Source organism: Lactuca virosa, chromosome 6, assembly GCF_052849685.1.
Source record: "Lactuca virosa cultivar CGN04683 chromosome 6, Lactuca_virosa_CGN04683_v6, whole genome shotgun sequence".
Classification (NCBI taxonomy): Eukaryota; Viridiplantae; Streptophyta; class Magnoliopsida; order Asterales; family Asteraceae; genus Lactuca; species Lactuca virosa.
In genome coordinates, this window is record NC_136431.1 from 219133122 (window position 1) to 219147842 (window position 14721).

Consider the following 14721-nt stretch of genomic DNA (forward strand, 5'->3'; position numbering starts at 1 on the left):
GAAGTACAATCAAAGAGCACATCAAGTAAGGTATGAGATAGTCAAGTCACTTATTACCACCAAGATGGAGGATGGAGAGTCTCTCACGAACCACCTGCAATGCATGCAGCGGTATGTGGATCGTTTACTGATACTTAACGTGAATTTCGATGAGGAATTGGCTATCGATATAGTCTTGCACTCATTTCCTAGTTGTTATGATCAGTTCAAAATGACTTATCATTTGAACAAAGAGGAAGTCACGTTGAGTCAGCTTCAAAGCTTGCTGAGAACCGTTGAAAGTGGATTGAAGGTAAAGGGTATTGAATCCACTCCTACTGCTGACGCTCCCGTCTTGGCCATTGGGCATGGGAAAGGGAATAAGAGGAAAGCTCCCTCAAAACATAACTGGAAAGGAAAGTCCCAAGCCGGGTCGTCTAGCAATGGCCCTAAAGCAAAGTCTAGTTCTGAAGCTCCCCCTGCCTCTGATCCTAAAGAGGCTACCTGCTTCTACTGCCATGAAAAGGGGCATTGGAAGAGAAGCTGCCCCATGTACTTGCAAGATATAAAGGATGACAAGATAGGCAGGTATTTACACTATTCAATCTAAAAACTCATCACATTATAACTCCTGGGTCCATGATACAGGATGTGGTTTTCACATTTTCTCTGACTTGTAGGGACTAAGAAGAAGTGAGGATGTGGAGCATGGGAAGATGAACCTGATTATGGGAAATAGGAGTGTCGGGTTTTGAGCATTCTAACACTCCTATGGTGTACATGCAACCCTATAAACCTTGGATCTATGTTTTCTCTATTATACATGCAAATATTAACTATTCCAAGGTTTCATCCTAACTAGCATATTATGAAGCACCTATACTATAAAGTTCTAGTTAGATGACATACCTTTTTATGTAGCTTGATGTCTTCAAGCTTTAAGAGCTTAGCCCCAATAGTGTGGAAGCCTCAAATGGAATCACAAATCACCAAAACACCTTGGAAGAACTTGAGAGAATATGTATGCACACTAAAATCGGCCCACTCTTATTTTCACACACTTGTGCCAATTTTGTGAGCCAAGGACCCCTTTATATATTATGGAGGATTAGGGTTACATCCATGTAAACCCTAATACCCATGACCTTTCATTTACATAGGATCCATGGGTTAAAAGCTCCATAGACCATCCATGAAAGCTTAGCCCAACCTAAATGAACTTGGCCCATTCCATATATATAAGAGTCCATATTTAATTAGTTCTTTTTGATCACTTAATTAATTCTAAATTAATTCTTGATCAATACTAATTAAATAATATGATTCCATATTAATATATTAGAACTTATAATATATTAATATAAATCATAAATATACTATTCTCAAAAGACTATCCATATAAATTGTGCCGGTGAAGTGCAACCCAAATGGACCATGCCGGGTCGGGTCAAGTACATACCAAATATAGTTATGGACTTAGACATTAATCCAACAGGTATACCATCCCGAGGATGATTGGACTCGTAGTATGTTGGCATTCCAACCCAATGGCTGACGGCCTGGGGCATTCTTACCCGATGGTTGATTGGGCTCATAGTATGTTGTTATTATATGTATGTTATTGTTGTGCGGGTATTTTGGGGGAACGCACTAATCTTCGGGCTTACAGTTTTTGGATTTTGTTTCTGGTACCTCAGATGATCGCGGAAAGGCGAAGCGTGATCGTGCACCTCCTCACATTTTTATGATCTTGATTTACCGGATACTCTGATGTCTAAACTATTTTGAAAACACGTTGTAATAACTTAATGGTTTTGAATGGTTGAAAAAAGTTTTAAATTGGCTTGAATTTTTGGATGTTACATCACACACACTCAAAATGAAGAAAGAGGCACGATTAGGGTTTCCTCTGGACTGAGGGGACGGTGAAGGAGGCTAACAATGATTCATAAGGTCTTTAAATAGGGTGCAAAACCCTGAAAATTAGGGTTTCATGTTCAGCCCTGAACTCGTCGAGTTGGGGCCTTCCAACTCATCGAGTAGACCTTAAAGATACGTGGCCATTTAAAACTCTACACGACGAGTTGGAGCCTCCCAACTCGTCGAGTTGCCCTGAAAATGAATATATATTAAGCTTTAAATTCATACATGGGTATCGGGGTGTTACACGCAAGGTCCTCCTAATGTTGCACATCCAATCACTAAAGTTGGAGCGATCGAATGTGACCTTGGCACAAATGCTCAAGAGCGAGAAGGTGTTTGAGGAGTTGTTGTTGTTGTTGGAGCGAGAAGCTTTGTTTGAGGTGGACATCTACAAAAGAAGAAAGACGAAATTTTGATTAGACAAGGAAATCCTCAATATAACACCCAAATGAAATATTAAGGCTAGGATCCAACTAAATAATTCACAATTCAGAAGAGGGATGCCGTAATCCAATTGCAAATTATTTAAAGGTAGGTAAATGACGATTTACCAATTTCACCACGAAAAACGAAATTTTAAATGAATTAGGTGTTAAATGAAATTCCTAAATCTTTTGAGATTCATTGAACTATTCAATGACATGTTTAATCTCGATTATGCTCTTTCCATTTGTGACTGGGATACCGAGGATCACAAACAAGGTGTGAATAACCATGCAAATTAGCTTGGTACTCTCGATGTCATTTATCACATAATTAATGTGTCAGTTAACCACACACACTCCATTAATCAATGATAATTTACGAGCTACCCATTGCCACCCTTTATAAGTCCATGTTAGTGTGCCGGTTAACCACACACGCTCCAATAACGACTTTTATAAAGTGCAATGTGCAATTTCATGGATTAGCATCAAATTCACATTTTCCTAAAGTAACTAAGATTGGGAATTTTATGAAAACATTTAGTTACTTTATTTATTTCATTGTACTTATTAATGAGAGTTTAGTGTCCTATCAAACCCGTTCGGCAAACGACCCACCAATAGTCAAGGGTGCGGTGGGTAAGAATGGATACCCAATATCAGTCATTTTACAGGCCGCTTCCTTAAACACTCCTTATAGACCAGCTTCGTGAATGAGGCCTACTAACGGTAAGACTGACTTTTCTTATATATATATATATATATATATATATATATATATATATATATATATATATATATATATATATATATATATATATATATATATATATATTAGACTTTTAATTTTATATATAATATAAGGGTGTATTTTAAACTTTTAAAATACTAGGGTTCTAAAATTTAAGATTTCAAAATTAAACTATTTAATTAATTTTTAAATTATAAAACTAAAGGGTGTATTTTTAAAACTTTTCAAAAATACTATGTCAAATTTTTAAATAATTAAATTAATAAATTAATTTTATCTTTACCTAAAAGTTCAACCAAATCATAAATTTTGATAAGGATATTCAATTACCTTTTTAAAAGATTCAATTTTAGGCAGAAAAACGAATTAAGGTAATTATCCTAATCAAACCAAGATAACAATTATCAAAACCGAAAAATCAGGGATCTGACAGGCCAACTCGTCGAGTCTGGGCAGTGCACTCGTCGAGTTGAGCCAACTCATCGAGTACGATGAACAAAATGACGATTATGCTCCCTTCTCCTTTGAACAATTCACAATTGCATCATATTCAACTGAAAAACATCTTAGGCTCTGATACCATTGATGGGTTTTGAGCATAACTACAAATCCTATGTGTTCATGCAACCCTAATGCTTTGGATCTAGGTTTTCAATAGTTGAACATGCAAACTTGAATATCAAAGAGAAACCCTAATATGCATCTATAAAAATCTAAAATAAAGGTTTAGATACATACCTCAATTGTTATGTGGTAATAACAATTAATCCTTGTAGATCTTGAACTCTTGAAAGCAAGTGTCTCAAATATGACACCTCTAATGGCTTACAAACACTCTTTGCAAGAGGATGAGAAGGAAAGAGGAGGAGGCACACCAGAATTTTGGCTCTACTAGGGTTAGGATCAAGTGGTCGAAAATCCGAGGTATGCTCATTTTATACTTGTGGTTGCTTAGTCCCAAAGCTAGGTTTTGTAGGTGGAAACCCTAATTTCCTGCTTAAGGCCTAAGCAGCCCATGGACTCCCTAATTAGATGTCATGGACGAAAACTTATAGGGCATCCCTATAATTTTCGTCCACTCCTATCCAAGGGGTCCGAGAGCCCAATTTCACAACTATTAATTAATTGCAAAACAACCCCGGTATATTCAATTACTTCCTTTAATCCCAAAATTAATTCCAAATTAATTTCTGATTAAATATATATTAATTAAATAACGTGATTTCTAATTAATATATAACATAATAAATCATTTATATCAATTTATTATTCCAAATAATAAATTCAACTTCTCTCCAAAAGTCATCCTGTCAAGTTGCAATAGTGAAGGCAACCCAAAAGGATTTGTGCTTCTATCAACTTAAGTATATACCGATTATAGTTATGGACTTAGATACCTAATCCAACAATAATAACAATAGAGTTTTTCATATTTCGGAAAAATATTATAAGATATGCTATAATTTATAAATAAAAAGGTTAATAGAGTCGAAAATGAGTGACCAAAAAATTATATCACCATTAATAATGGTTCGTGTATTTGGAAAGTACAATATAACGTGATCATAAGGAAATAAACTTTGTGAAAATCTGAATCCGATTGGAGGAGTTATGATTTTATAAAAAGTAAAAATCAACCGCGTTATTAACGTAATCAACGTCAAAATAGTATAAAGAAATCAGTTGAGTTTGGCTAACGTCATTAAAAGGAAAATTGTAGTACCCAAAGAGATAAGAAATTAGAAAAGAAACAGGTCAATAACAGAGTCCATATAAAGAAGATATGATTTTTGGAAAAATATAAAATACGAGTCAAAAATAAAAGTTCAAATTTGACAACGCTACCTTAAGGAAAGTTGTAGTACTAGTAGAGAGCTACAAAAATAAATAAATGGAGTAAGAAACAAGATTCATATAAGGAAGATATGAATTTTTATAGAAAATTTGATGTTGCACACCAAGTGCACGCCATGTTTGTTGCGCACGTCTGACACTCGGATTCGTCGAGATTGGAGAGACGTGGACCACTAGAAGCGTGACATGTGGCAAGCCTTGGATGGAGCCACGAGTCGAGTGCACAAAGCGGATGAAGTGTGTTGCATGCATATACACTATAAATAGAGGTGCTCACTTCCTGAATTCTTCACACCCAAAATCTCTCTTTTTCTCTTGATCTATCTCGAAAATCCTCTTAATGGCATGAAGCTTCGGGTATAGTAGCAAGGAAATACCCGATCCAGTCCATGACTCCGATTGGATCTTCTTTCCTAGTTAAAGTTGATGGTTTGCAAGTAGTGAAGTCTTTGTACTTACATCCGTTTCTTTCAATCCCTTCGTCTTGGTTATTTCTCCTAACCACTGGCGGTTCATCTTGGCCAACGGTCCTACTATAGTTTCCTTCTCCTGAATGACCTTCATTCAGTTCAGGCTGTTCAACAGGCACAGTAGGTTCATCCTTATTATGTTGAAGTAGACGCCTTGTCACTTTCATGTTACAATCCAACATCATTTGAATCATTGCTTGTACTCATGCCATACTGATTGGCTCGGGTGCAGCCGCTACTTCTAGTGCACGCTCAGTCACAGTCCGCTGATTAGCGTTAGCATTTCCATTAGCATTCCCAATTCGTCTTCGAGTTCCCACCATGTCGATCTATGCACCAAATCATACGTTCGATGTGCAATGACGAGAATTTATTTATGATAGACGTATAGATCTCCTTATCTTTTCGAAAAGTTACATGCCAGTTCTAATACCGTAATTAAACGTTTAGAAATCTGAACACATAAAATTTCCAAATTCGGTCGGCAACAGACCATATATCCGATCAAATAATGGCATCATAAAGCATCACAAATTATTTAGCACATAAAAGCATCATAGGCATTTTCCCTAAATAAGCTAGTGCTTGTGTCTATTCAGGTGTACTACCTAAAATATATTAGACACACTCCTCACGATCATCGCTTAGCATTCCAAGTTGAAGTCTAGAAATTTTCCTACAAATTCCTAGTTCGCTTAAACTAATGCTCTGATACCAACTGTGACATCCCCAACTTCAAGGTCATTTTAAATTTTTTATTTATGCTTATTTAAAAATAAGACTATCCTTTTTAAAGTATAATAATGCGGAATTTGTTCCCAGAAAAACATGATAAATATATTATCAAATCATTTATGAAGAAATGTATTTTGTTTATATTAAAACTTTGGGATGTCATCTTCAATAAAGAAACTGAAAGGTCCAGTTAGTGGTTTGGTCTAGGCTTTCAATTTTAATAGTTCTTTTGAGTCTTTATGATGTAATAGTAGGTTATGTTGGTGTTTACAGATTTGTAGTGTGTTTACGGCCGTAAACCCTGTTTCCGGCCCAAGTCTCCTATAAATAGAGATTGTGTAGGTCATTATCGGTTGTTGATCCTAGAGAGTTCACGGTCACTGTAAACAAGTTGTACCCGACGTTTTTCAGTTATAAAGCGTGTGCAACCTTGTTTATATTCTGCTTCTACTCCAATTCTTGTTCTCTTTGATTGTTTGATTGTTTGATCACTGGTAAGATCCGTTTTCAGGACTTTACAATTGGTATCAGAGCAAAACCGGTGTCAAAGCATCATTCAATCGAGTTTTCGGACCGCTTAAACTAATATTCATCATTGTTCGAGATTGGGTTTGGTACTTTCACTGCTAAAAGGGATCGAATCTGATAAAAATTCGTGTTTACGTAAATTTCTGGGAGTTTACTGCCAAGTGATTACGGCCGTAAACTCAGTTTACAGCCGTAAACTCAAGAATCTTCAAAGACCGTAAACTTTGTTCTTGGACCGTAAACAGAGCATCTTCATTAACCGAAAACTCATCTTCAAAGACCATAATCAGTGCATCTTTATTGACAGTAAACCACTGGACCGTAAACTCTTGGACCGGAAATCCGACTGTAAACTCAGTTTACGGCCGTAAACTATCTGACCGGAAACTCATTTTTGACATTCTTCTTATTTTAATTTTTGATTTAAAATTTAATAATCAATGGATTCTCAAAGTCAAACACATCATCATGAACTGGATTCTGTCATGGGCGCAACCACACGTATTCCAAGACTACTGTCTGCATATGGTTTTCCTGAATGGAAATACCGGATTGAGAAGTATATTAAAATGAAAGACTTCAAAGTTTGGAGAAGCATCATCAAGGGTCCTGTCTGAATTACCACCACTGTTGCAGGACAACTGGTTGACAAAGCAATTGAGAACTATACAGGTGAAGATTTTGAGAAAGTTGAAGAACAGGAAAGGGCTTTGGCCACTCTGACCATGGCTTTATCTCCTGATATAGCTCAAGGTTTCAGAGAGTATACTTCAACTAAAGCTTTGTGGGAAGCCTTGATTGAGGTGTATGAAGGAAATGAAGACATGAAGGAAAGCCGCCAGGATATGTTGCGACAGAAATTCAACATGTTTAACTACATTCCCTGAGAAACCTTGGAGGCACAGCTGCAGCGATTCACAACTCTCACTACTGAGATGAACATATCTGGGTTCTTCTTGACCAAGTCCGAGATAAATAAAAAGCTACTGAATGCTCTTCCAAAGTCATGGGACATGAATGTAGCTGTTATTAAGAAGACCAAGGATCTAAATCGCATCACTCTTGCTGAAACAATGGCGATCATCAAAGCTTGTGATATTGATGATAAACAGCGAGAGATTAACCATGTGAACTCGTATTCGACTGCAAATCTCGGAATTTCTTCTAACAATGCACTTTCATCAATCATTTCTTCCTCGGGTCAAGCATTTGCTGTTCAACAACCTCAGATTCAAACCTTTACTACTGCGTCATCCATGCCTCATTCTCAAAGCCAGTCGTTTGTCACTCCACAAGCTGTTCCCTCCTCCAATGTGCCAGTTGTAGCCTCTTCCTCAAACACAAAGGAAAGTGATGACAATCTTGCTCTTGCCACAGGACTTGTTAACTGCGATAATGCTTTTGTAGCTGGAGAGCTTCCACCTCAGTTGTCATTTGCTGATCTGGATCAGATTCATCCAGAAGATGTAGAAGAGATGGATATTACGTGGCAAATTGCTATGGCAGTATTCAGGGCGAAGCAGTTTGCTAAAAAAACAGGGAAGAATAACTGGGGAATGAATGCTGGTAAAAAGGTAGGGTTCAAAAAGGGGAAGTTGCGATGTTTCAACTGTCACGAGCCAGGTCATTTTGCTCGTGAGTACCCGAAACCGGATCAAAGGTTGAACAATGACAGGACGATGGTTGCGGTGGGAAACAATCGTGGAGGTGCTGCGGTCAACGGTGAGACTGCTATGGTTGTTCAGTCATTTGACTGGGAGGACCAGATTCATGCTCTGAATATTTCAAGACCTGAAAATGCTCACCTAGTCCAAATCAATGATGATGCTCCCGTGAAGAATGTTGCAGCTGATCCTGAAGAAAAGATGATGGAGCTGCAGTTTGCACTGATGGTATCTTCTACTTCCGAACCCAAGAAAAGTGAGGTAAGTTTACCTTCTTGTTCTCAGACATGTATTGATTATGTTAAAATTCTTCGTGACGAAATAGAATCATTACGTAGAGAAGTAGAGGATCTTAGATATGAGGGCTATCAACTTAGAAAAGGACAAAAACCCCCTAAAGGCCCAGTTAGAAACAAAAATAAAGGACTTTAGGAGACTTCAGGAAGACTACAGTAACAAATGTGAAAATTATGATTATATCAAGAGACAGAATGCTGAGTTAATTCCTGAGCTTGATACATTAAAAGGGCAATTTGAAACTGCAAATTTTGATTTTAAAAGGTTTGATGTATCAAGCGAGGTAGTTGCCAACATGATTGACCATTGACTGCAGTTCAAACGAAACCAGCAAAAGGGTTTAGGATACGATAATGTACCTCCTCCTTTTAATGATACATATCAGTATTACCCTTTGACTAAAGAGGAGATTGCCAACGAACCATTCATGGTTTATGGCAAGCCATCTGGTTTTGTTTCAGGAGGATTTATTAATGTTGAAAGTACTAACATTTCTACTTCCCCTGCAGATCAATCCTTAGATCAGTCAAAGCACGAAGTTGAAGGATCTGTTTCTGATAACAAAACTGAGTCTGAACCTGATGTTTTTGTTTCCAATGAAAAACCTTTTGTTTCTGATGTTAAAAATGACAATGCTTTTTGTGATACTTCCGCATCTGCTCCTGCTGAATTAATTTTTTTTGAAGTGTTTGATGAATTATTTGATAATCCTGATCTTTTTGATGCTTCTAATTAAAACACACCAATTCCACAAGTCACACCATCTGATGCACCCTCACTTATCTCACAACTTGTTTCTTACACATGTTCTTGTGGGAAAAGTAAGGGTGTCAGTAAAGAAAATAAATCTGAGAAAGGCAGTACCAATTTTAATAATAATAAACAGATTTGTTTTAATTGTGGTATTGGTGGTCATATAGCTAGGAATTGTCAAAATAGGATTCTTGTACATTATATGTCACCAAGAGGAGAGAACGAATCTAGAGGAAGGTCTTTAACTAGAAAGTCCTCAAGAACTCGTTCTCGGGATGATGATTGGAAGGATGATCGAAGTAGAAAAAAGGCGGTTTTTCAAAAGAATAAAAGGGTTTTTCATAACAAAGTCCCAAACAGTTTGCCAAAACCGAACAAGGCTCCGCCAAGATCGGTTTCGTCAAAGAACAGTTCTGGATCTTCAACCACTTCTGGTAGAACATCCAGATGCTCAATGCAAACTGATAAGAAACATATTTTCAAAACCACCTGTGACTGTTAGGAAACCTAAATATCATTGGATGCCCAAATTAACTTCCAATCAATCATCAACATCCTCTGAAAAGATTAGAAATGATGATTCATAATTGAAGATTTTGAAAGATCAATCAGAGAAAGCGAAGAGCCAACCCAGGACAGTGATGACCTGGGTTCCCAAATCTAAATGATCCCGCTCATTTTGCAGGGACAGTTGCGGAGGAATGTCGTCAGACCTTGGTACGTCGACAGCGGCTGCTCCCGGCATATGACAGGAGACATCTCCCAACTAAGCGACATTCAATCCTTTAATGGGGGATATGTTTCCTTTGCGGGTGGAGAAGGTGACAAGATCACTCAGAGAGGAACCGTAACAAATGGAGTGCTGATTTTTGAGAACGTCAACTTTGCTCCCGAGTTAAAACACAGTTTGTTGAGTGTGTCTCAGATTTGTGACAAAGGTTACTCTAGACATTTCACCGACAAAGAGTGCATGATTCTCAAGCCAGGCATTGTCATCCCAGAAGAGTGGATTCTTGTCAAATCAAAGCGGGATGGAAATGCGTATATTATTGATATGAACACTAACATTCTTGAACAAGTCACTTGCCTCTTTTCGAAGTTCTCAAAACAGAACGCAATGTTGTGGCACCGAAGACTCGGTCATGCTAACGCTAAGAACCTAAATCGTCTTGCAAAGAATGAGATGGTCCGAGGCTTACCTGTCAGAGACTTTATAACTTTTGAGAAGTGTGTTTCATGTGCCCAGGGAAAACATCATAGAAAACCACACCTGCCAAAACAGGTTAACACAATCAGTCAGGTGCTCCAGTTATTGCATATGGACTTATTTGGTCTGGTCAACGTCCTAAGCATCAACAGAAGTTCGTACTGTCTGGTTGTGATCGATGATTTCTCTCGTTTTACGTGGGTCTTCTTCTTATCCAACAAAGTTGGGGTTGCTGATCTGATAAAGAAGTTCATCGTGATGATTGAGAACCAAACCAACAACCGGGTGAAGGCGCTTCGTACTGATAATGGAACAGAATTCAAGAATGCAGTTCTTGATCATTTTTGCGCAGAAAAGGGAATTGTGCGTCAATACAGCTCTGCTCACACGCTTCAACAAAATGGTGTTGCTGAGAGGAGAAATAGAACATTAAAAGACGCTGCAAGGACGATGCTGTATGACTTAAAGTTACCTGTTTTCTTTTGGGCTGATGTGATTAACACTTCTTGCTACATTCAGAATCGTGTTTTAATAAGCTCAGATAAAGACACCGTAGGAGATTCTATATGGTCATAAGCCTTCAGTCAGTCATTTCCGTGTATTTGGCTGCCCTTGCACCCTTCTTCACCTGGAGTCCAACCCGAAGTTCAATGCCAAAGCCGATGATTGTTATTTTGTAGGATATGCTGCACGCACCGCGTATAAGGTTTACAATAAGAAGACGAAGCAAATTGTAGAATCCTTCGACGTGCGCTGGTTGGAGGAGAATGAGACGGATGCTCGAGTGGGCCCTGATTGGTTATTTGATTACACATCGCTCTTCAAGTCCATTAATGTGTCTTCAGATGGTTCATCTGGGTCTTCCTCTGGTTCGAAGATTGTTTCTGAAGACGAAGACGAAGAAGTTGGTTACATACCTCCTCTTCACCACCTGAGGGGGAGTCATCTGCTCCACCTGAGGGGGAGTCATCTGTTCCACTTGGTAGTCCAGAGTCTCCAGTTCAAAATGATACTCCAGATGCTGATGCTACACCTCTTACCCCTGTTGAAAGAGAGTTCATGCCTAGAGATGCTTCCGCTGTCACTCCAACTTTTATGGAACTACTCTTTCCTAAAGAAATTGCTAATGAGTTTGTAGCAGATTCATCTAATGTGGAACAATCAGCAAATGATGGAGGTTTCAACATTCACAATCTTCCCGTTTCACTCAATAATATCAGCCAAGAGATACCTTCAAGAATTCAACGTGATCATCCGATCGAAAACATCATTGGTCAGCTGGGTGATGGAGTTAGAACTAGAAGTCAGAGTGGTGATGTCAATACATGTCTCTATTCTTGCTTTATCTCTCAAATGGAGCCCAAGAATGTTGAAATGGCTTTGAATGAGCCCAGCTAGGTAGATGCTATGCATGAAGAGCTAAATCAATTTGAAAAGCTCGGGGTTTGGAAATTGGTTGAGTTACCAAAGGGCAAAAAGTCTCTTGATACACGCTGGGTCTATCGAAACAAGCAGGATGATTATGGCGTTATAGTGCGCAATAAAGCAAGATTGGTGGTTCGCGGGTTTCGACAAGTCGAGGGTCTTGATTATACTCAGGTTTATGCTCCAGTGGCTCGCTTGGAGGCTATTCGTATCTTCCTTGCATATGCTTCCTACATGAACTTCACAGTTTACCAAATGGATGTCAAGACAGCCTTCTTGTATGGCAAGGTGAAGGAAGAAATCTACGTTGATCAGCCCCCTGGGTTCGTTAACTCGAAGTTTCCTAATCATGTCTACAAGTTGGACAAGGCGTTGTATGGGTTACATCAAGCTCCTCGAGCGTGGTATGCGACTCTCACAAAGCACTTGCTCGATCATGGATACTCTCGTGGCACTATCGATCAAACTTTATTCATCAAGCATGTTGGTAATGATTAGATTCTAGTCCAGATCTACGTTGACGACATTATCTTCGGGTCTACCAGTCCACAACTATGCAAAGAGTTTGAAGGCGTTATGAAAAAAGAGGTTTGAGATGAGTTCGTTGGGTGAAATGACCATGTTTCTGGGGCTTTAGGTCAAACAAAATTCAACCGGAATCCTGCTCCATCAAGCTAAGTATATGGAGGATATTCTTGAGAAGTTCGGGTTTCAAGACGCAAAACCTGCATCGACGCCGATGGCCGAAAGACCCCTGCTGAATCCAGATACTGATGGCGAATCTGTAGATCATACACACTACAGATCGATGATCGGATCGTTGATGTATCTTACTGCAAGCCGTCCAGACATCATGTTTGCAGTTTGTCAATGCGCACGTTATCAGGCTAATCCTAAACTTTCACATCTTATTGCTGTCAAAAGAATTTTTTGGTATATCAAAGGCAGCCCAAAATTGGGTCTTTGGTATCCGAAAAATTCCGAATTTGATTTATATGCTTTTGCTGACAGTAATTATGGAGGCTGTGAGCTTGACAGGAAATCTACATCAGGAGGGTGTCAATTCATTGGAGACAGGCTGGTGTCATGGCAGTGCAAGAAACAGCATACCGTCTCAACCTCAACAGCAGAAGCGGAATACGTTGCTGCATCTGCTTGTTGCTCTCAAGTTATCTGGATCCAACATCAGCTGTTGGATTACGGTTTGAATTATCTAGAAACCCCCATCTACTGTGATAATGAGGCTGCGATTCAAATTGCTAAAAATCCTCTCCAACATTCCAAAACCAAGCACATTGATATCAAAATTCATTTTATCAGAGACTGTTATGAGCGTTCGCTCATCCGGCTGGAACAGGTTCCCTCTGCTAATAATGTGGCGGATCTGTTCACCAAGCCTTTTAACAAAGCTCGATTCGATGTGCTTGTGGGATTTTTAAAAATGATTCGTTTTGAGGATTAAATTTTTGTTTTAGGTTAGGTTAGTTTAAATTTGCGCATTTTAGTGATTTCATTCTCACCCATGCACTAATTTAGGGGGAGAAATAAACAAAAACCAAACAAAAATTGAAAATTTCAAAAAATCCAAAAACATTAAAAAAATCAGAAAATCAAAAATATGTTGCTAATAGTTTTGCTTGTAGGTGATGTGACAGGAAGTGATATTATCAAGTGATAACAGGCAATCTGAATCTGCATAACGTACCAAAACTAAATCGTCTACGCTCTGTGATTCGATGCGCTGGTAGGCACGAAAGATTCTAAATGGACTTGACTAGGCAGAGTTGAACTTAAGGAATTCAAAGACTTGACAAATCTTGACCTAGTTAAATCCGTTTAGCCTGACAATACGACGCTCGGATAAGTTGAGTAGGGAGATATACATGGGAATCTACTGGTCACATTAAAAGAACTCGTATCTAGAACTGTGGATTAACTTTTCCTCGATGTGCGGATTCTGTCCTTATTTCCGGTATTGATGGGGTGACTGGGGAATTCCGATAAATTAGGTCTGTAGAAGATTATTTTCTTTCTTTCTGTCTGTTAGTCATATGTTGCCTCCTCTACGTGATCGAGAGATCCGACCTGGACTGTAACATATGCAACTCTATCTCTCTGCATCTTCCATCTATGCAATTCTTTCTATCTGTTAGCCATATACTGTCTCCTTTGCGTGACTTTCAATCCGACCTGGTACACAGCATATGCATCATTCTTCTTCTCAATCCCTCTAAAACTTCAGTTAGTCATATGTTTCACCCTCTGCGTGATTGGAAGAGATCCGACCTGGGTGTATAACATATGCATTCTAAATCTATCTTCTCTCTTAATAGTTGTCTGCTCACCCGATGTAAGGAGTATTCTGGAAGTCCTTGATTACTGGAGCATATCAGGAAGCGGGAAACATGTTCTAGTACAATTAAAATTGAACACTTACAGATTGTCTGTAGATCTCGCTGCTCAATTTAGGTGGACAACAATATCTCTGGTCGTCCTCAGCTAAATTGTCCCTAGGAAATTTATCTAAGAATATAGGAACTAAATGTCTTGTCTTGTCTTTCTTAGCTTGTCCAAATTTATCACAAATTTTCCGTGTTTAAGTGGATCACAATAACGACGATCGACCAGAAATAGACATGAAGGTAGAGGTACCGACAAGTGGATTAAGGCTGTCTAACAACTTTGATCTCAGTGTCACGAAATTATTTTT

General features: G+C 38.5%; 1 protein-coding gene across 1 annotated transcript; it reads left to right on the forward strand.

Annotated features, from left to right (window-relative positions):
* The first annotated feature begins 211 nt into the window (after positions 1–211).
* On the forward strand, positions 212–589 carry LOC145122306 (uncharacterized). Its single transcript, XM_079057926.1, has one exon. It carries the CDS (start codon positions 212–214, stop codon positions 587–589), a length of 378 nt encoding a protein of 125 aa, XP_078914052.1.
* Positions 590–14721: the final 14132 nt, after the last annotated feature.